We start from the raw sequence: 22677 nt of genomic DNA on the forward strand, positions 1-22677 counted from the left end.
TGAAACACAGTTCCGTGCTATAATTACAGAGTACACATCCATGTAAAGCGTATGTGGTATAGAACATGTACAGGTTACACATGTGAAGCAGGTAGTATTTCTACCAGGAAATAAGCCCAAATTATTACAGAACCCGGAAAAATCTGGTTAATATTAAATCTCAAGAAACACAAACAAAAATGTCCAACTTTGCCATCACAAAATTGTGCTACTTATACACTAGCGATTTTTAATGCTAAGGGAGCTGGACATTTAGAAATGATGTCCGAGAAGGCTAACTCTGAACCACTGGTTCTCACCGGTGGCTGCACATTTAGGAGGTTAAAAAAATCCCCTAGAGATTGTGATGTAACTGGTGTGGGGTGTAGCCTGGGTAGTGGGATATTTACAAGCTCTCCAAAGATTCTAAAGTGCAGTCAAGGTTGAGTAAGATTGTTGTAAACAAACTAATCTTTTATTCCTGAAATGATTTACACAGACCAGAACCTTCTGACTAATGTTAAGATATTAAACTATATTAATATTAGCTCAATTTTGTAATAACTCACCTTATATAATCACATTTTATGAATATGAGCATTTTTTTAAAGTACTATGTTATCCAAAAAAGCTTGTAGAAAACTTGCAAAAATACATTTAAAAATTCTCAATAATTACTGAGTTGTGCATGAACACACAAGTTTTCAGTTTTGCTCTGCTTTAAACTGGGGGGAGATAACATTAAATACTGATTATGTGCTAAAATTTATCTGTGCTAAAGTTTCTTCCCATTCTGGTAACTTTTAAATGTCTTCATATTATTATCCAAGCTGAAAACTGATTTTTCTTAATGTGTAGGTTTGGATCAAATTGCCCATTAAAGGATTCAGGGTGGTGTGTTTGTTTCAACGGAAGCTAACCGGAGTTTTTGCCTTTGCTTCCCTAAGGAGCCTGGAGACATTCAAGTTGCCTGCAAATACACACGTGTAGCACACATGCTCACACAGTAGCCAGGAATTCATCTGTGTGAGCTAGAACCTGGGGTGGGAGGGAAGCAACTACACAAACAAATCTTTACTGTTTTTCTCCAACCTCCTTTGCTACACGTGCATTTTTTAAAACTGAGCTAACAATGGTTTATAACATTACATAAGTTTCACGTGTACAACATTATAATTCGACTTCTGTATACACTACAGCATGCTCACCACGAAAATCTAGTTTCTTTCTCCCACCATACAACTGACACCCTTTACCCATTTCGCCCTCCCTCCACCTCCCCCTTCCCCTCCCCTCTCCTTCCTTGTACATATACATATATACATACACATACATACATACATACATACACACACACACACACACACACACACACGTACCACATCTTATTTATCCATTCATCTGTCAACAGGCACTCTGGTTGTTTCTATATCTTGGCTATTGTGAAAAATGCTGTACTGAACACAGTGGTGCATGTATCTTTTCAAATTAGTGTTTTTGTATTCTTCAGATAAATAGCCAGAAGAGGAATAGCTGGATCATATGGTAGTTCTATTCTTAATTTTTTGAGGAACCTCCATACTATTTTGCATAGCAGCTGCACCAATTTACATTCCCACCAGCAGGCTACACATATATTTCAACTGAACATATAATACTGCTTTCCAAAATGAAGTATTCAGGAGAAGGCGAACAATACCCTTTACCTTCAATGAAAGAGCAGTGTCAGGGTCGGTGTCATGGTACAGGATCACATTATTGGCCATGTCGAAGCTTTCACGGACTCCAAGATGGTAGAAAAGTGAAGGCTGTCTGGAGACATCACTCATGTCCACCACTGCAACATCTGAGCAGAAGTGAGGAATGATTTGATTAAAATTACCCTATGAACTGTGGAAGAAAAGCAACAAGAATGGAAAAAAAAAACCCCAAAAAACAAAAAGTCTTTCTTCTTCAAAGTGCTGGGAACACAGCCTCACTTACAAATTGCTGGTGGGGGTGTTTTTTTTTTCTTTTTTTTTGTTTTTTTTTTTTTTTTTTTGCTGAGGAAGATTGGCCCTGAGCAAACACTGTTGCCAATCTTCCTCTATTTTGTAGGTGGGTCACTGCCACAGCACTGCCACTGACAACTGGTGTAGGTCCGTGCCCAGAAACTGTACTCAGGCCACTGAAGTGGAGCATGCTGAACCTAACTACTAGGCCACGGGGCTGGCCCCTGCTGGTGGACTTTTAATGTTATTTTTATTAGGAAATATATCACATCCAAAGAATATATTTAGCTTATATATGAAGTATAAAGTATAATGAAATGAAAAAGCATGTAGCCCAAGACACAGAGCATTATCTGTACTGTCAGAGCCCCACATGCCTTTCCCTACTCATATCTCCTCTCTTCTGTCCAGAGAACACCTCTACCCTCATCTCTGTATTTATCACTTCCCTGCATACACATGCATATGCATATTACATATTATTATAATGTTTTAATTCCTAAATAGTATATTGTTTAGTTTTGCATGTCTTTGAACTTTATATAAATAGCATCATACTGTATGTACTCTTTGGCTTGCTGTTTTTTTGGCGTGATACAGCCAATTTGTATGTCGAGCTCTGGTTCATGCATTTTCAGTTCAGCATAGCATTCCATTATAGGATGGCTAGATGGCAATTTCTTTATCCATCCTGTCTATAGACATTTTGTACATTTTTTTCCTTTTTCAAACTACTGTAAGGAACATTCCTGCACCATGCTCCTGTTTCACATGTCCACCATCAATCTGACGATGTAGATCAAATGCCCCTGGAGCGGTGTCCTAGGGAGATCTTATTCAAAATAGGGAGCACCAATAAAGAGCATGTTTAAACGTATTGGAGAGAGTAGAAGAGCTCCAAGTTTGATTGGACTTTTGCCACCACGTGCAGCAGAGACTTTTAGAAAGTAATGTCCAACCTTCTGCTTACAGTGCTGTGACTCATAGGAAGTCACTGAAAATCCCAATGAAACAGAAAAGAGGAGAGGTGAACAGGGGCGCGAAGAAACAAGAAGGCAGGCAGAAGCCACGTCAGCACCCGATACCGCTGGCTCTGTGCAGAGGCACCGGGAGACCGGGCCGAGCATCAACAAGCCCTGAGTGGGCCTTCTATTCTCTAATTTATGCACTGTCGGCTATATGCCAGGCATTGGGCTGATACGAGGGATAGAAGCGTGAACAAGGCATAATCCCTTTCCTCAAAAAAATGTGTAATACAATGGGGGTGACAGGAAGGAAGCAGTGATGAGAATCACGGTCAGGAGGGCTAAAGTGAGGGGAACGGTGACAGAGGCACCCCTGGGAAGGTTCCTCACCCACACTCGGGGGAAGGGCCATCAGGGGAGGCCCAGAGGAAGTGATGTTGTCTGGGACCTGAGGGTCCATAAGAGCTAGGCAGGCAAATCAGGGTAAGGATGAGGGGGATGGAAAGGGAAGAAAAGAGCATTGTACGAAGAGAAGACAGCAAGTGCAAAGGGCCAGAGGTAAGATGGAGTGTAAGTGTTGGGGCCATTGCAAATCATGTCATGGGACCAGGACACCTGAGAAGATGAACCTGGAAGGGTTAGTAGGTGCCAGGCAGTGAAGGGGTCTGAAGGCCATGTTAAGATGGCTGGACTCTACCTTGAGGCAATGGGGAAACCTATGGTAGTTTGGGGTATTTTTTAATGTTTATTATGGAAAATTACAAATATATATAAAAGTAGACAGAATAGTATACTGGAACCCCCATATCCCCTCACCTCCCTCAATAATTATCAACTCAGCCAGCCTTGCTTCATCTCTACTGTCATCCACACCACTGCCTTCCATATTATTTTGAAGCAAGTCCCAGGCATATCATTTCATCCCCAAATATTTCAGAATGTATTGCTAAAAAATAGGAACTCAAAGAAAGAAATAAATAACCATAGAATCAGTGTCTCACCTAAAATTTTAAAGAAATAATCATGAGTTTAGATAGGAGACTATCATATCCAAATTCACCCTTTAGAGGTTGTTGCTCAAGAAAGGACAAATGTAAATGCTGAGGAAACACTTTACAACCCAGCCTGGTTAATTTATCTCAAATGGATAAACGTTCCCCATAGACATTCGCTTGGAGTCAAAAATCATACTGCAGCTGAATAAATTAGACATTCTGCCTATACGATCGTTCCCTGGACCCTATTACCTACTCAAATTAAAGAGAATGTGCTTCCTAGTGATGAGATTAAGAGGTGGCAACACAGATGGTAATTTCAAGGCCACGGAGACTGCTACAATTAGTTAATAAAGCAAACAAAGTAAACAGAGGGCAACAAAGGAGAGGGGTTGGAAGGGGCAGAGGACAGGGATGGATAGCAGCCCTCAAGTCCCAAAGGCCATTTTCATAGGAAAGCTGCAACTTGGTGGAGTAGCTGTCACCGAGTAGGTTAAATTTTAATCTGGTGACACGGAGTTCCTTCTTTCCTCGGCCTTCTCAACGTCCTGTGCTGGGACCTACACAGTGGCCTTAGCACTTCCTCTAAGGAGCCCCTCCATGGCTCCACCAAGGGTTGGGATAGAGACCTTTCAGTGACTAATTAGAACAGGACAGATTGATATTGCTACTGCAAAAAAATTCCAAGTAATTCATGTTAAATAAGAAAATTGTCTCAAACCCAAAGTTGACATTTTGCCTGACATCTGTCACTCAGGCCAGTCGATTAAGTTTACTTTGAGGATTTATACCACAATATTCAACCAGCTTATCTTTAGAACTTCTAAGACAGTAATTTAGTAGATTCATAAATGTTAAATATGACAAAACATCAGATTAGAATTTTTATTATATATGAGGAATCAAGGGTTTTTTTCCCTGAAGACATCATAAATCACCTAAAAGCTGCAATCGTCACAATGCTCACTTGCTTTGCCATTTACAAAACACTTCCACGGACATCTCGCTGAATTTCAGAAACACTCTGTGAGGCAGGCAGGGCAGGCATTGGCTCCACTTTGTAGGGGGGGAAATGAAGCGTTAAGAGGGTAACACATTCGCCCAAGGTCACGCAGCTAGGGCACGACAGAGTCAGGGCTCAAACTCAGCCAGGTTCTGTGCTCTCCAGGGCCCAGATGAGGCTTACTACTCTCCTGACTCAATTTCTGAAATGGAGCCACCTGGGGGCAAAACAGTTTACTTATCCAGCTAAACGTTAGGCAAACAGATCACAGATAAAAATGGAGAGAGAAAATTCAGGTTTTCACTCACAAATGCACCCTGTGCTCCCAGCAACATGACCCTCCAGTTCTGACGCAGGCCAGCCTCAGGGAAAAAGCCTAAAGCCTGCCTCCTTGATGGGGGACCACACACACCAGCTACCCACCTTGCTTTAATGAACCTTAAGAAGTGATACCTCATCCAAGACTGCAAAAAGCCAAGGCTCCCGTTAAAATCTACTCTTAGCAGGAAAGTGTCTAAATTTAAAATTGAAGTGCCCTTCAAACGATTTAAGAACCAATTACAATTATCTCACTACATGCTAATATGAAATAAGAAAGAAGGATGTATAGGGTTTTAAGCTCATTAAAAACTTTTGAACACTATCTTGAGCATTTTTGTGAAATGTTTCTTAAGTAATAAGCAAAACTATAATTTTCTAGTGTGGTTTAACAGTATCTGATTTCTTCAAAAAATTAAGAATAGAACTACCATATGACCCAGCTATTCCACTGCTGGGTATTTATCCAAAGAACACAAAACCACGAATGTGTAAAGATACACGCACCCCTATGATCATTGCAGCATTATTCACAACGGCCAAGACATGGAAGCAACCTAGGTGTCCATCAAGGGATGAATGAATAAAGATGTGGTGTATACGTATACACACACACACATATATACACACATATATACACACACAATGGAATACTACTCAGCTATAAAAAAGATGAAATCTTGCCATTTGTGACAACATGGATGGAGCTTGAGGGTATCATGCTAGTGAAATAAGTCAGACAGAGAAAGTCAAATACTGTATGATCTCACTCATAAGTAGAAGAGAAAAACAACAACAACAACAAACACACACATAGATACATAGATTAGACTGGTAGTCAACCAGAGGGGAAGGGGAGAGGGAAGAGGGCGAAAGAGATAGGCACATGGATACAGTGATGGATGATAATTAATCTTTGGGTGGTGAACATGAGGTAGTCTACACAGAAATCAAAATATAATGATGTACATCTGAAATTTGTTATAAACCAACATTACATCAATTAAAAAACTAAAGAAAAAGAAGTATCTGATTTCCAAAGCAAAGCATTAGTCAATGAAATGTATGATGGCAAATGATTTACCATACAGTAATTCTGTGATTGTACTGGCTCATGCAGGCCTTTAAATATATTCCAGGTTATCTATAAATCTATCCCACTCCCAGCAGAAAAAAAGAAATAATGAATGTAAGACGAGTTGCATCTAAATGAAAAGAACTAGATTTTAGAATAATTTTCCTGCCAAAGACATTTTTTTAAAACTCTGATTGGATTTATGGGAACCTTGGCCATCCAAAATCTACCTAAAAACAACAGAGCCCAGATTTACTGGACAGGAGGCACCTCTACTAACTTCTACCACAATTTAGATCTTAATTCATCCACTGCAGCTCACGGCCAACAACCTTGAGGACAGGTCCATGGAAAGAATGTTGTGAAGTGTCACTTAAATCCAATTTTCCAGTCTCATAAGGAGACAACCTACCAATTCAGTGTCAGGAGGTCAAAAAATTCTTACCAAGTACCACATGGGATGGGTACTAGTTGCTTGGACTATCAAGGTTCAACTGGAAAAGGGCGGTGGGGAAGAGTGGGGAAATCAGGAACCTATATCTGGTCCCCTATCTTTTCCTTTCCAGTATCTTTTTCATAAGAATCACCAAAAAATAAAATTTTATAGCTCTTTAAGTATGATCGAGATGTGTCCACTATCAATTTTTTCAAAAGAAACATGCCATAGGACGGCCTGGTGGTGTAGTGGTTAAATTCGTGCACTCTGCTTCAGAGGCCCAGGGTTCACAGGTTTGGATCTGGGCCTGGACCTATACACGGCTCATGAAGCCATGCTGTGGTGGTGTCCCACATACAAAGCAGAGGAAGACTGGCACAGATGTTAGCTCAGGGACGATCTTCCTCAAGCCAAAAGAGGAAGATTGGCCCTGAGCTCACAAAAACAAAAAAAGAAACATGCCATGTATAAGCAAACGATGTTTACTCACTGAAGTGAATGGGCTCATTGGGCTTAATTTCAGACTACTCACAATGAAATATTTGTGATATAAAGGATAGCATGATTTAAGTCTCTTTAGCTTTCGAATGTATATGTTGCTCTTCCAGCTAACATGGCAAAAAAAAAAAGTGCAGCATTATACTGCGAGCTAGGGTGTGCTCATCACTTCACATGGTATCAATATCACCGCCAGAATCCATGACGTCACACCTCACAGTGCCAGTTCTGGGTTCCCTGGCAGCCCTTGAATACATCATCTCAATATTTTCATCTTCATCACCTGAAGGTTCCTTTTCAGCTTCCTTCAGCCCTTTTATAAAGGGATCAGCTTTGACATGAATCTCTTCGGCAAGGTTTTCTTTTGAGACATATTTCTTAGGAGGCTTCTCTGACCAGCAGACAATGACCTCTTCTTCTAAAAGGTCTGGGTCATACATTGCCTCCAAGATGTGAGCTATTTTAGAGATGAGGAGAGCCTGATGTACAGCTACTATGCACTGCAAACTGTGAAGAGGGTACCACGGAGCTTTTCTGTTATAGTAACAAAATTGTAGGAAATGGCCCCTGCCTTCCTTAATTTGTTCTCTAATTGTCTCATTAAAATGGCCATTAGTCAACCCAAGAGGACCCATGGTTTTTACCTTTACTTCAAAATAATCCCCACTTTCTTTTTCCTAATAAAATCAACTGCTCCTTCAAGATCATCACGAGGTGCCAGGACTTTTGCATGACCGCTGATTTCACTCATTCTGTGCTCTAAGCTTCCTGAGTGGTGTCCACCCCGTAGCCTGCGGAGGGGAACTGAGTTCATTTGGTCATGGCGGTAGCGACTCATTTTTCTTAGTCCTTATTCCTTCTAACTTCCTTTTCTTTCTTTTTTTTTTTAATGTACCAATTTCCTTTTTCTTGGGTGGTTCTTTGAGAATGAATGGGCAGAGTTTATGCTTGCATCAAGAATGCCTCACATGCTTTATAAAAATTACTTAGTAAGGACAAATATTGTGGATGCAGGATTCTCATTCTCAGGACAAAGAACACATTTTTTAATGAACCCATCCAACAAAGTCTTGAAACTTTAGCCTTGTGAGATCCAATTACAATCCAGCAGTCATTTAAACATCAAAATGGTCTTTGCTCTCAGCTCACAACCAAAACATTTGGAAGAATACATTGCAGGCCAATCAAGCACTTTCATGATATCAACCACTCCATTTCCTTTGGTTCCATTTATTCTATTTCTTTTGCTTCCAACCTTGACAGTCATATAGAGCATCTTGTATAGACAGAACTGGCCTGATGCAATGCAGCTGGCATTGAGGATATTTTTGCTTATGGGTAAGCTTGATCAATAAGATGCAGAGATATTTTATCACATTCTGGTTACTATTGCTGCATGGCAAAATATCTCAAAATTTAATGGCACAAGTTTGAGTCCTGGTTCCAAGTAAGATGGAATATCTCCTTGAAAGTAGATATAAAAATTAGACAGAATGGATGGAATAGCTATTTTAGGAGTACGAAAAGTAAGTGGTAGCAACAGACTGGAGAAGATGACCAGATTTCAAAGCATCACCAAACCAACAGCAAGTTTCCCATTTTCCCCCGTTCTCTTCCAGCACGGACTAAAGGCAGCCTGAAACCCAGAAGTGGGTGTTGGGTGTGGACAGAGAGAGTACCAGGAGAAGCCCTCAAGCCCTCTAGTTCTAGCTCAAAAAGCAGGAAAGAGGCCTTTTAATGCTCAGAGAGAGTGAGGGAAATCCTCCGCTTTTTTTCTTCTCTGTTCTCTTGGACTCCCAGGAACCCTGCCATCCCACAGCGATGACAGCAAAGATAGTCAGTGGCAGTGGGAGGCCTATAGGTTCCTGGAACTCAGAGAGGGGAACCTTTTGCTCTAACCGGAGGAGCTGTGGTCCCAAGGGATGTAGTGGTGAATCTCCATTGCTTTTTTCTCTCTCTGCACCCCCAGCCTCAGACATGGGCACAGTTGTGGCAAGTGTGAGGCAGAGTGAGATAACTAAGGTCTCAGCTTTCTGGTCATCAGAGTGAAAAGGGGAGCCCCAGTAAACCAGAAAGTACAAAACCGGACAGCACTGAAAAGGCTTTGAAATCAGAACTGACACCACAACTGAAACAGAACTTGGCAGCCTGAACCAACTAGGCCAGCTGCCTGCTAAAGCAAAAATATCAACAGACTCCATAGTATATAAACAAGGCCCAGACTCTCATAATGTAATATTTAAAATGTTCAGGTTACAATTCAAAATTACTTGGCATTCAAAGAAGAAGAAAAGTTTAAGCTCACATGGGAAAGGACAATCAACAGACTCCATTGACCAGATGACTCCAACATCAGAATTATCTGACAATGACTTTAAAGCAGTTATTATAAAAGTTCTCCAAGAAGTAAGGGCAAACACTCCTGAAAAGCATGGAAAAAACAGAAAGTCTCAACAAATAGAGAAGAACCAAATGGAAATTTCAGGAATGAAAAATAAAATAACCAAAATAAAAAACTCACTAGATGGGCTCACAAGAAGAATGGAGATGACAGAAGGGTCAGTGAACTTAAAGATAGTTCAGTAGAAATTATCGAGTATGAACAACAGAGAGAAAAAAGACAGAGGAGTTATGCCCACATACAGAAAGATCTCCTAGAAATCCAAACCCTCTCCCAAAGACCCATAAACTAAAAGGAAAAAAAGGGCAGCGGGGGGGGGGGGGAATCATAAATAGCTCTTAGAAAAAAGAGAAATATGCTCAGCTTCACACAGAATAAGAGAAATACAAGCTAAAACTAATTGAGATCCCATCTCTCAACTATCAGATTAACAAGAGTCCAGAAGATTGGCAATTTGTTTTGTTAATGAGACTGTAAAGAAAGACAACATGCAAAATAGTATAACCCACCCATAGGAATCTGACACTATCTACCAATTTATAGGTGCCCTTATTCTTTTATACATAAATGCCACTCCTGAGTACCTAACCACAAATTCACCACACAGGTATTAAATAGCACATGTGCACAGTTATTCATTGCAGCTTAGTAGCTAAAAAAATACATCCAAGAGTCCCTTAAAAAGGGATTGGTAAAATAAATAATGATACATCCACCCAATGAAGTACTATCCAGCTATAAAAAAGAATAAGAAAGCTTCCCATGTTCTAATTTGGAAAGGTGTCCAGGCTAAACTGTTAATGGACAAAACCAAGGTGTATAACAGCATATTTGGTCTGGTACATTTTGAATAAGAATGGATACTCATATGTGCTTACATTTACATAGCAGAAGTGATCAAACTTTTTCTATAAGGGGCCAGATAGTAAATATTTTCAGCTTTGTGTGCCACACAATCTCTGCCATTGCAGGCTGAAAGCAGCCATAGACGAATGGATGTGTTCCAATAAAACTTTATTTACAAAATAAAGGCAGCAAGTTGCAGGCTGTAGCTTGCTGATAACTGAAATAAAGAAACACTGTAAAGAGAAATAAGAAACTAGAAAAAATTTAGGGGAAATAGCATAGATGGGATAAAAGAAAAAAACAGATACATCGGACTTCATCAAAATTAAAAACTTGCGGGGCTGGCTCCATGGCCGAGTGGTTAAGTTCGCGTGCTCTGCTGTGGCGGCCCAGGGTTCGGATCCTGGGCGCAGACATGGCACCGTTCGTCAGGCCACGTTGCGGCAGCGTCCCACATCCCACAACTAGAAGGACCTGCAACTAAGATATACAACTATGTATGGGGGGGTTTGGGAGGATAAAGCAGAAAAAAATAAAAAAGAAGATTGGCAACAGTTGTTAGCTCAGGTGCCAATATTTAAAAAAAAAAATAAATTTAAAAACTTGTGTGTGTTAAAGAACAGCATCAAGGGGCCAGCCCCATGGCCTAGTGGTTAAGTTTGGCGTACTCCACCTCAGCGGCCTGGGTTTGGTTCCTGGGCGCAGACTTCACCACTCGTTGGCAGCCATGTTGTGGTGGTGACCCATATACAAAACAGAGGAAGACTGGCACAGATGTTAGCTCAGGGTGAATCTTCCTCAAATAAAAAGAGGAAGATTGGGGCTGTCCCCACAGCTGAGTGGTTAAGTTCACATGCTCTGCTTTGGCGGTCCAGGGTTTTGCCGGTTCAGATCCTGGGCGCAGACCTAGTACTACGCATCAAGCCATGCTGAGGCAGCAGCCCACATAGCACAACAAGAAGAACCTACAACTAGAATATAGAACTATGTACTGGGGGGGTTTGGGAAGAAGAAGAAGAAGAAAAAAGATTGGCAACAGATGTTAGCTCAGGGTGAATCTTCCTCAGCAAAAAAAAAAGTATAACCAAAGAATGGGAGAAAATATTTGCAAATCACATATCTGACAAGGGATCTCTCTCCAGAATACCTAAAGAAGTCTCACAACTCAATAATAAGATGGCAAATAACCCAACTAAAAAAAAGGCAAAGAATTTGAATAGACATTTCTCAAAGAAGATATACAAATGACCAATAAACACAGGAAAAGATGTTCAACATTCTTAGTCATCAGGGAAATGCAAATCAAAATCACAATGAGATACCACTTTAAACCCACTGAGATGGCTATAATAAAAAAAAGACAACAAGTGTTGCTGAGCATGTGATGAAATTGGAACTCTCATACACTGCCGGTGGGAATATAAAATGGCGCAGCTGCTTTGGAAAATAGTTTTTTGGAAAGCAGTTCCTCAAAAGGTTAAATATAAGGCAGATGCAACCCAAGTTGTCCATTGATGGATGAGTGGATAAACAAAATGTAGCATATCCGTAGAGTGGAATATTATTCAACCCTAAAAAGGAAATTCTGACACATACTACGACATGGATGAACCTTGAAGACATTATGCTAAATGAAAAAAGCCAGACACAAAAAACAAATACTGAATGATTCCACTTACATGAGGTATCTAGAGGAGTCAAAGTCATAGAAAGAGAAAGTGGAATGGTGACTGCCAGGAGCAGGGTGGGCGGGGAGAAATGGGAAGTTGTTGTTTAATGTGTACAAGAGTTTCAGTTTTGCAAGACGAAAAAGTTCTGGAGATTGGTTACAAAACGACGTGAATGTACTTAACATACTGAACTATACGCTTAGAAATGGTTAAGATGGTAGATTTCATATTTTTCTTAATCACAGTAAAAAATTTTTTTAAAGAAGGTTAAACATAGAGTTATCATATGACCCAGAAACTCCACCCCTAGGTACATACCCAAGAAAAATGCAAACGTATGTCCACATAAAAACTTGTAGCATTATTCACAAGAGCCACAATTAGAAACAATCCCAATGTCCATCAACTGACGAATGGATAAATACAATGCGCTATATCCATACAACAGAATATTATTCAGCAATAAAAAAGGAATGAAGTACTGATATATACAACAGCACGGATCACCCTTGAAAACATGAATGAAAGAAGTCAATCACCAAAGACCACATATCCTATGATTCCACTTCCATGACTAAGCAAATCTATAGACAGAAAGCAGAGTAACGGTTGCCTGGGTCAGGGGCCAGGCGGCTGGAAGGGGGAACAACTGCTGATAGGTACAGGGTTCTTCTGAGGGGTAAGAAAAGCGGCCTGAAATCAGATTGTGGTGATGGCTGCGCAACTCTGCAGAGACACTAAAAACCACTGAATTGTACATTTTCAAGGGAAATTACATCTCCATAAAGCTGTTTTACAAAAAGAAAAAAAACAAGTACTAGAATATTCTTAGCAGTAGCACTGCTCATAATAGTCTCAAACTGGAAACTACTCAAATGTTCAGAGAAAACAAACTGTGGTATATTCCTAGAATAAAATACTATATAGAAATGAAAGGGAACAAATTATTGCTGTATTAACAATACAGAGGAATGCCACAAACATAACGGTGCATGAAAGGAGCCGGGCACTAAAAGCTACAAACTGTACTATTCCATTTATAAAAAGCACAGAAACAGGAAAAGCTAATCAAGGCTGATGAGAAATCAGGATAGTTGCTACTCTTGGCCAGGCTGGAAAACAGAAGTGATGACACTCTGGGGTGCTGTTGGCGTTCACTTTTTGATCCAGTTGCTGGGTTACATGGCGGGTACAGTTTGTGAAAACTCCGAGAGCAGTACACTTAAGATTATACCCTTTTCTGTATATATGCTATGACTCAACAAAAAGAAAAAATAAAGAGTATATCTAAGCAGAGTTTTCTGCCTTTTCCTCACCTCCATTCTTCAACACAGGGCCAGGAATGGAGTTAGGATGGAATCTCCAACCTCAAAGCTTTGGAATTTTTTTTTTTTTTGACCAACTGCAGGAGTATAATGTGACCCCACTACACGATGATTGTCCAGAGGATTCAAGCCCTGAGTCTTTACTATTTCACAAAGCACATTTCCTTCCATCCTGAGGTTCTGGTCTGTTTCCTGGTGGGAGCAAGAGGAAGGGGAAGGCACAGGGGACCGATATTTATTGAGCACTAAGTAAGTTCAGGGCCATGTGCTTGAATCTCTACCTACAGAATTTTTTAAATGAAGCTCAGAGATTTTAAGTAAGTTATCTGAGGTCACACAGCCAACACATGACTGGGCAGAAATTGAAACCTGATCCGTAAAGCCAATGTCCTTTCCCCTCTGCCACTTGTATTACCAAGGACAGTGGGACACAAGGATGGAACACATGGTGGTGAAGTTTCATCATGGATTGGCTTGGGGAGTTTTTACTCCAGAGGGCCGAAAGGCAATTCACCTAAAGGACAACCTGCACTTCCTGTACTTTCCTGGAGGGTGAGAAGAAAGGGAGGCAGCTGTGGTCCTGCCAACTAACTCAAAGTACATGGAGACTCGTCCTGGGGCAAGACCGTCCCCCAGATGTTTGAGGCAAGGTACCAGGCTTGACTTTGTCAAAAGTCACCTGCATCAAACTTAATTTGAGATGAATCAGACCTCAATGTAAAGGCTAAAACTATAAAGCTTTTACAAGAACACATAGAAGATTATCTGTACACCACCACCTGGAAATAAGCAAAGATTTCTTAGGGAGGACACAGACGGCAACTTTAACAGAAAGATATCTGAAATTAGACTTCATCAAAATTAAAGTTTCCTGCTCATTGAAAGTCACCAGGAAGTAGATGAATCAGCAAGCCACAGTCTGGGAGCAAATGTTCACAAAATACACTGCTGACAAAGGACTTGAATCCAGAACATATAAAAAAACTCTCGATAATAGGATGACAATCCAATTAAATGGGTAAATGGCTTGAACAAAGGAAGACATGTGCATGGCCAAAGAGCACATGCAACAGTGCTCATCATCATTAACCATCAGGGAAAGGTGAATTAAAACCATAATGAGAAACCACTCTACCCTCTACTGGCAAGGCCAAACTTGAAAAGCTAGATAATACAAAGTGTTGGCAAGGACACAAAGCCACCAGAACTCTTGCACATTGATGCTAGGAATATAAAATGGTACAACCACTTTGGAAAAAGGTTCTGCAAGTTTCTTACATAGTTTAACATACACCTAACTTTGACTCAGCCATTCCATTTCTACATATTTACCTAAGAGGAATAAAACATGTGCCCACAAAAAAAGGCCTATATACAAATGTTCACAGCAGCTTTATTTATAATAGCCCCAAACTGGGAACAACTCAAACGTCCCTCAACAGAATGGATAACCCAGCTGTAGTATATTCATGCAATGGAATAGTACTTCGCATTAAAAAGGAACAAACTACTGATATACACAACCATAGGGATGAATCGCAAAAGCATCATGCTGAGCGAAGGATGTCAGACACTGAAGAATCCATTGATACAAAACTCTAGAAAATGCAAATCTAATCTACAGTGACAGCAAATCATTCCTTGCCTGGGGCCAGGAACGGGAGTGGAGAGGGGAATGAGTGGGACAGGACATGAGGGAACTTTCCAGGCAGATGGAAACTATACTGTGATAGGGTTTGGTTACACGGGTTTAGTCATTTCTCAAAGTTATAAAGCTAAGATAGGCACACTCCGATGTATACATTTTACATTGAAAATGACTAAAAGTATAATAATCAAGTATGGGGTGGGCAGAGGTAAAGAAGAAGATGACAGACTGTTAATAATCGTTGAAGCTAGGTAATGTGCATGCTTGAAATTTTCCATAATTAAAAAAGATTTAAGAAAAGAATCATTTACATCTAATGTTCCTGCTTCTCTCCACCTTCTGTCTCCCTTCCACAGCCATGTCCAATTCTGCCTGGCCCCTGGGCTGCCCTCTCGCAGACTCCAATTCCTGAGTGAACTCTGCTTCCTGACAAGGTCCACTGCTCAACTCCCTTCTGCTCTGCAACTCCCCATCACCAACCAAGCCCCAACAACCGGCAGGCATTTTTGCCAAGCCCCGTCACACTCAATAGCTCACAACCTGTTCAAGGTGTTGGGAAACAAGAAGTTTTCCAGCTTGCTTTGCAGAAGTTCAGTCATGCCCACCTATATTATTTGACCAGGAGTTAAACAGCACCTGTCTCAAAGCCTGATACATGGGGGCTTTAAAAAATAGTTTATAATTTGTATTCCAAAAGATATGTTTGTAAGTTGACTTCTGGGAACTGAAAACACATTTTGTCCCAGTAACTAACAACATACAGCCAGTAACGTAGTGAGCCAGCTCACAAATATGTATCTACCCTAACATGCACTGAGGGCTCAAATAGCAATGCCTCAATTACATGCTGCAGCTGCAATGCTTCTTTCATCAGTCAGCCCACATGACTAGGAGATGAGGAAAGTTGCAGGTTCAACGCTGAGTCAGTAGCAGTAACAGCAGCTCAAAAAGGAGGCGGCTCAGGGAAGGACCCCCATGAGTAAGCCAGCAGCCAGGTCCAGCAGAGACTAGCTGAGGTCCAGCCAGGGACCCGTGTGGTCTGGTCCCTGAACGTGGAGGCACTGTTGCCTGGGCCTGAGCAGGCCAAGCCCCTGTCTCCATTAAATCCATGTGTCCCACAGGACCATCTTCCTTTGAACTTCATGCATTTTCCAGAATAATGAGGAAAGAGTATGCACCAAATTATAAGAAATCTTAAGGCATCTTTAAGGCTCTTTCTTGAGCAGGGAGCAATACACCTGTGGATTAAGCCCACTATAGCTAGCTGAGAGATGCCTTCAGGTTTTTCTAGCAGAATGCATGGCAAGCTATATTAGTCAGGATAAGCTAGGCTATGCTGCCACAACAGACAAATACCCCAAATTTCAGCAGCTTAACTGCCATCTTGAACACATAACCTTTAAGTTTGCCATGACAGAGGCAAAGAGAGATGGAGGCAGTGCACCATCTAACTTCCTCAGTCACTTTCAAAGTGACACTTATTGATGCTGCTCACATTTCATTGGCCAGCACTATAGTTACAAGGGCCCAAGGCAAGTACAAAGGAGATCAGGAAATGTGGAAGAATATATGGATGCTTGGTGGGCATTGTCTTTGCCACACAACGCATCAAGCTAATAAAGAATCCACGAATAACATCACAGATGGAGAAGCTAGACATAACCCACAAAAAGGGCAGCAAATAGAACTAGAGCTGACCGTATTTTAAACCAGTACATATGCTATTTTTGCAGAAAGCCCAATATTACTGTTGGATAAAAACTAACAATCACTACAGTATCATTTAACACAAAAGGAAAACATTATAGTCAAGCGTCACTTAACAACAGGGCTACATTCTGAGAAATGTGTCGTTAGGAGATCTCGTCGTTGTACAAACGTCATAGCGTACTTACACAAACCTAGGTGGTATCGCTTACTACACACCTAGGCTATATGGTACTAATATTATGGCACCATTGTCGTATATGCAGTCCACCACTGAGCAAACTGTCGTTATGTGGCACATGACTGTACCAAGCCTCCAAAACCAGTGAAACCCAGGAAGAAGCTAGAATGTCTCCTCCCATTACTGGTACTAACCTGATGGTCCAAGCACCTGAATTCTATTTTCTTGGCCCACAGCAGCATAGTGTGGGGCCCCACAATTAGCATATATTATGAGCAGTGATGATCCATTACATGAAATGATACACGGCCTGATTTTCTCTTGGAAAGGCACGCCCGTAGGAGACAATTTTCTAGTAGTTGGGCTTGATTTCATAACCCAAGTTGCACTCTCTCACCACTATAACACACAACTCCCAAATCTTAACAGCCTGACCAAATAAAAGCTTCTCTCTTGCTTATGCAAAATCCAAAGTGAATATTCCTGCTCCAACAGCTATCCTCCAAAGAGTGGCTCAGACATCCAGGTGCCTTCCACCTTGTGCCACGGCCGTCTTCTATACTGAGCCTCCAAGGTCCCTACGGAGACCATGGGAAGGGATGAGGCAGTATTGGAAGGTCTCCTAGATACTCAATGCCTTGGCCCAGAAGTGACAGGCATCATTTGTACTTACATCTCATCAGCCACAACTAGTTATACAGCCCACCTAGACTCAAAGGGTGCTAGGAAATGCAGCCCCCACTTCCCAGCAGCAACTAGGAGCACGAATCTCCTGGTCACTCAGCTATCTCTGCAACACTTCGTATCCTCCAAATGACTCTTATACGAGTCAGCCAGAAAAGGGGTATCATCAGGATGGAGCAAAGCCAAATAGCTCATCTAGAGACTGAAGCCCTGGTCTTGGTCTTCTTATCAATGTTCAGGAAGTACACAAATTTTCTGTTGTAGGGGGCAATACCTCACAATTATCAAAATCACTGTGAACATAACTGGAAAAAAAATCAGAAGCAGGTCCCCTGGGTCAGGAAAGTAGCATTCCAATGAGGTTCAGAGAGGAGAGAAGTTAGGCAGAGCCAGACACAACAGGTATGGGAAGATAACTTGCGTCCCGAGGCAGTCAGGGACAGGACTTGATCAAAGGGGCTGTTCTTGTCATTTGAGCAGTTCTAGCTATCTCAAGAAGGCTGCAAATTAGCACACAGGTGGAGGCCCTAACGTAGATCCGTCATTAACTAACCACCAAACTAAGTGGAGAGTAAACCTACATCAATAACACGGTGCACTCCCAGGAGATAAATGTAGCGTACTCTACTGGACCATATCCCAGCCTAAGGTTTGATACCACAGTAAGTGACATCAATTACAGCATCCTGGGAGAACAGCTTCCATGGTCAAAATGTTTGGGAAGGCATGAGACAGTTACACAGGTTTCCTTCCTGCAGGATGGCTGCATCTTTGATATGTTCACAAGCACTGTGAACCTCCAGGAGGGAGACTCAGCACGCACTTGAGAAAGGAGAGGAGGCTGCTCTGTGTAAATACACTCCACACACACAGTAAGTTAGCTAAAGTCATGGCTACGAATTCTGCTAAAGTAGAGAAATGGGCACTTCAACCAAAGGAGTCAAGGCATATCTAGAAGGGGTTTCTTCCACACACACAAAAAAGAGAAGACATGTTTTGTTCTCCAAATACTGGAAGTAACCAAGCAACTGACCCTCACTTGCTGAATTTGATAGTTCTACCGAATTCAAGACTCTCATCTTTCAAGATGAATGATGGATGCTAAAAAAAAAAAAAGCTGGTCCTTCTCTGGGCCACAGGCACAGAGAGATGACCACCGCCTCTGCTAAAAGCAAATGGGATGTCCCTCAAAAAATGAAACATAGAATTACCATATGACCCAGCAATTCCACATCTGGGTATAGACCCAAAAAAGTGAAAGCAGAGACTTGGACAGATATTTAGATACCTCTGGTCATTACAGCATTATTCAGAACAGCGTAAAGGCAGAAACGACCCAAATGCCCATCAACAGATGCATGGATTAACATAGCATGGTATATGCATACAATGGAGTTTTAACCTTTAAAAGGGGTGTTCTGATACGTGGTGCAACATGGATGTACCTTGAAGATTATGTTAAGTGAAGTAAGCCAGACACAAAAAGACAAATACTGTACAATTCCACTTATATGAAGTATCTAGAACAGGCAAATTCATAGAGACAGAAAGCACAGCAGCAGTTACCAGGGGCTGGGGGAGTGTGAGATGGCCAGTTATTGTTTAAGGGGTAGAGAGTTTCTGTTTGGGAAGATGAAAAAGTTCTGGAGATGGATATTGGAGACGACGGCACAACAGTGCGAATGTACTTAACGCCACTGAAATGCACACTCAGAAGTTAAAACGGCCAATATTATGTTATGTATTTTACCACAATTTTTTTTTAAAAGCCAATGAGATGCTCCCGCCCCTCACGGCCCATGGCAGTTTTCTTTCACGACAGCGTCCACTTGTTCTTGCTCAGGTTGAAGGCCTGCCTGTGGTTCTCCTGCAGCCCGCTGAATCACCCAGGCACTGGTGACACATAACCTCCAATTCAGACCCACACAGGACCACAGAAAACGGCACAAGGAGATGGAAAACAAAATCCAACCCAGCCTTGACTTGTTACGAGAACGGGAGATAGGAAGTGCTTGATTTCACATCTGCGATCTTCCCTAAAACACACGTAGAACAGTTCAATGGTCCCCCTGCCTTGTAAGCAATTTTCTAGAACAGCACTGTCCAAGGGGACCTTCTGTGATGAGGAAAATACTCTCTCTTTTCACTGTGCCTGTTGAGCTCTTGAAATGTGGCTAGTGCAAATCAGGAACTAACTCTACCTTGCTGCATTTTAACTACTTTAAATGTAAACAGCCACGTGTGGCTAGTGGCCACCGCAATGGACAGCGTGGTTTTAGAACTTTTACAAAGAAGCCAAAGGGACAGATTCATATCTTTTTGGTGGAGATGCCAAAAAGCTGTCAGGGGTAGGGATCAGAAAGGCAGGAGAGATGGCGGGGGTAAGGGGGGGTTGTCTGTTTAATCCATAAACCCATTTATTCGAATCGGATATATGAAAACATATCCTTTGTCAAACCTATGAAAAGAATTTATTAGTTATAATGATGTACTGAGAAATGATTTATTCAAGACCAGGCCAAGGTCAACCAAAGGAGCTATGCGGTGCAGCTGAAAACTCTAGGCCATTGGGGCCCAGAGAAAGAACAAGGGATGTGCCTGCTGTGTAGCTCTGGAATTGAAAGCCCAAGATTCCTAACAGAGTGAACCTTCACCGGCCACCCGAGGGCAGGGTCGTGTTAGCAGATGAGGGCTTGTTTTACACACACAGCCCCCACCCCAGAGAAGCAAAGCCACTGCGCACCAGTTTTTCAGAGTTGGCACCAGGAGGCTATAGTTGTGCCTAATTGCACAAGGGACATTTAACCCTTCAGGGAAGAGTCTGTTCAAACTCCAACTTTGGAGGAAAATGAATAGAAGTGGAGAAAACAGAATGATTCCAGATGAAGTGGGCTTCTGAACAACTTTTCTAAAAGATGTTGTGCTGAATAGTACACTCAGAGTGGTCAGAAATGTCAAGAGGCTGTTTTCAATGGGCCCAGCTGCCACTTGTTTGAACAAGCCTGACACCCCGCCCCACTTCCAGCTGGGGAGATTTGCTCTGCAGAGAATAGATCCATGTTACCTCCAGCAAAGAAAAGATAGTAATAAATCCAGCTTACTACTTCAGCATGGCGTGGCCAGGGTCTTAAAGAAACTCCCCGTTTACCTTCTCAGATGCTTCTAGGTTTAGGGTAGGCACGGCTACTCTCTTTTCACTGGTGAAGAAACCAAAGAGCAAGGACTCCCAGGTAATTACGCTCTCGCGTACAACACTTATGAATGTCACCCAAGTGCCAGAGGCCTAGATTTTAAAGGTTCGATAAGGAAAACAGCCAATCAATACTCCATTCCCCACCTAGAGAAACTCTTGCCAACCTAAAGTATTGATTTTATGGCTGGATTCTCATGGCACACTTATTACAGTGAGCTTAGAGATCTAGTGTCCCATCCCAGCAACGGAGGAGACCCTGAAGCCCTGAATGCTTGTGCATTGCGGGATAAAATCTATCTGCCACACTGGTGCTAGAGCACAGCCCTACTGTCAACATGTGTTGGTGGATGGGAATTAAAGTGTGCAAAAGAACACTGGCGCATTTCCAAGAGGCACCCCCCCACACACACACATACACACACTTACATACTCTCAATTGTAACACACCAACTCCCACTCTTGGGTGCAGAATGGAATCACCTGGGAAGCATTAAACAATCCTGAGGCCTCAGATTCTCATGCCACTGGTCTGGGATAGCCCGGGCATGGGGAGTTTTAAAAGCTCCCCAGGTGATTCTCATGTGTAACCAGGGCTGGGACCCACTGCTGCAAGGGACATCCAGGAGGGAGGAAGTAAAAGTTGGATAAGTGGTGGGCAGGGAGACTGTTTCTTGGGTCATCTGATGTCTAAGGAGACTGAAGAATAAAGAGGTCTAAATGCCAGTGTCTTCTGTTTTCTTATCTGTAGAGAGTACAACGCTGCCTACTGTCCCCTGCCCAAAAGGCAGGGCGGTCCCGTCGAAATAGCGGGACGTCAGGGCGTGCTAGGATGGGGGGCGGGGGGGGGGACCGGGGCGCGTGCGAGGATAAGGAAAGCAGGCAGGAGCAGGGTGGGGGCGAAAGAGGCACCCGCCTCACCTGCATCGTAGAAGGCGTCGAGCACGGCCGTCTCCCCGAAGTCGAGCTCCCCGAAGGGCACGGAGGTCAGGTGGGCGCCCTCGGCCTCGCAGGCCCGCAGCAGGCACTGGCGCGCCCCCGCCTCGGGGCCGCCAGCCGTGCCACCCTGGGGGCTCTCGCTGCGCACGTATACTGCCCGCAAAGCCCGCTGTGGCCCGCCCTCGCCCCCGCCCCCAACGCCCTCGGCCGCCCCGTCGGGCTCCGCCGGTGCGGCCGCGCCCTCGCCCCCCGGAGGCAGCGGGCATTGTGGAGACTCGGCCGCCGCCCCGAGCGCCCCAGCAGGGGCAGTCCCGCCGCCGCTCTCCATGTGGCTGCCCTGCGCGCCCTTCCTTGGTCCCACCTCCGCGCGAGTGGCTGGCGGCTGCGATCGGCGGGGTCCCACAAGCAGTCCCGGCACCTGCTCCTGGGGCGCGGGAGGGAGCTGGGGACCCAGCGCGCGCCGGGGGCCCCGCGGCTGGCAGGTGACGGAGGAGCCCCTCCGCTGCGGACAGAAGCTCGAGCCCCACAGACCCCGAGCGCCCTTTGAAGGCCTGGGGGGAGAGAGGCGGGGGCTGGGGACGTCAGGACGAGCCGATGGGCGAGGGGAGGGCTGGGACGGGCGGCGGGGCAGGAGCGGGCAGGGCGCCCCCTGCCGCGTCCCCTGGGCAGCGTCCGGAGAAGGGCGGATTCATGCATTGCAGGATTTTGTTGTTGTTGCTTTCCCTGCAGCCTGACCAACAGTGGGAGCCCCAATTTCTTTTTTCTCAAAACAATTTGAGGCTTTTCAAGCAGAGTTAAAAACTCTTTCAAGGCGCTGGTTGGACAT

The 22677-nt window shown here is 43.2% G+C and overlaps 1 protein-coding gene and 1 pseudogene across 1 annotated transcript in view; both read right to left on the reverse strand.

The window, feature by feature from the left end:
* The window catches only part of MAP3K15 (mitogen-activated protein kinase kinase kinase 15), a 124151-nt gene extending 101824 nt beyond the window's left edge, over nucleotides 1-22327 (reverse strand). Inside the window, exons 1-2 of the mRNA XM_023634219.2 lie at nucleotides 21834-22327; nucleotides 1686-1825 (exon numbers count right to left, since the gene is read on the reverse strand). Coding sequence (XP_023489987.1) covers nucleotides 1686-1825; nucleotides 21834-22179 — 486 coding nt within the window. The 5' untranslated portion in view covers nucleotides 22180-22327. The remainder of the gene's footprint in view (nucleotides 1-1685; nucleotides 1826-21833) is intronic.
* LOC111771623 (eukaryotic translation initiation factor 5 pseudogene) lies at nucleotides 7431-8536 on the reverse strand (annotated as a pseudogene).
* Nucleotides 22328-22677: the final 350 nt, after the last annotated feature.

This window comes from Equus caballus, chromosome X (genome assembly GCF_041296265.1).
Source record: "Equus caballus isolate H_3958 breed thoroughbred chromosome X, TB-T2T, whole genome shotgun sequence".
NCBI lineage: Eukaryota > Metazoa > Chordata > Mammalia > Perissodactyla > Equidae > Equus > Equus caballus.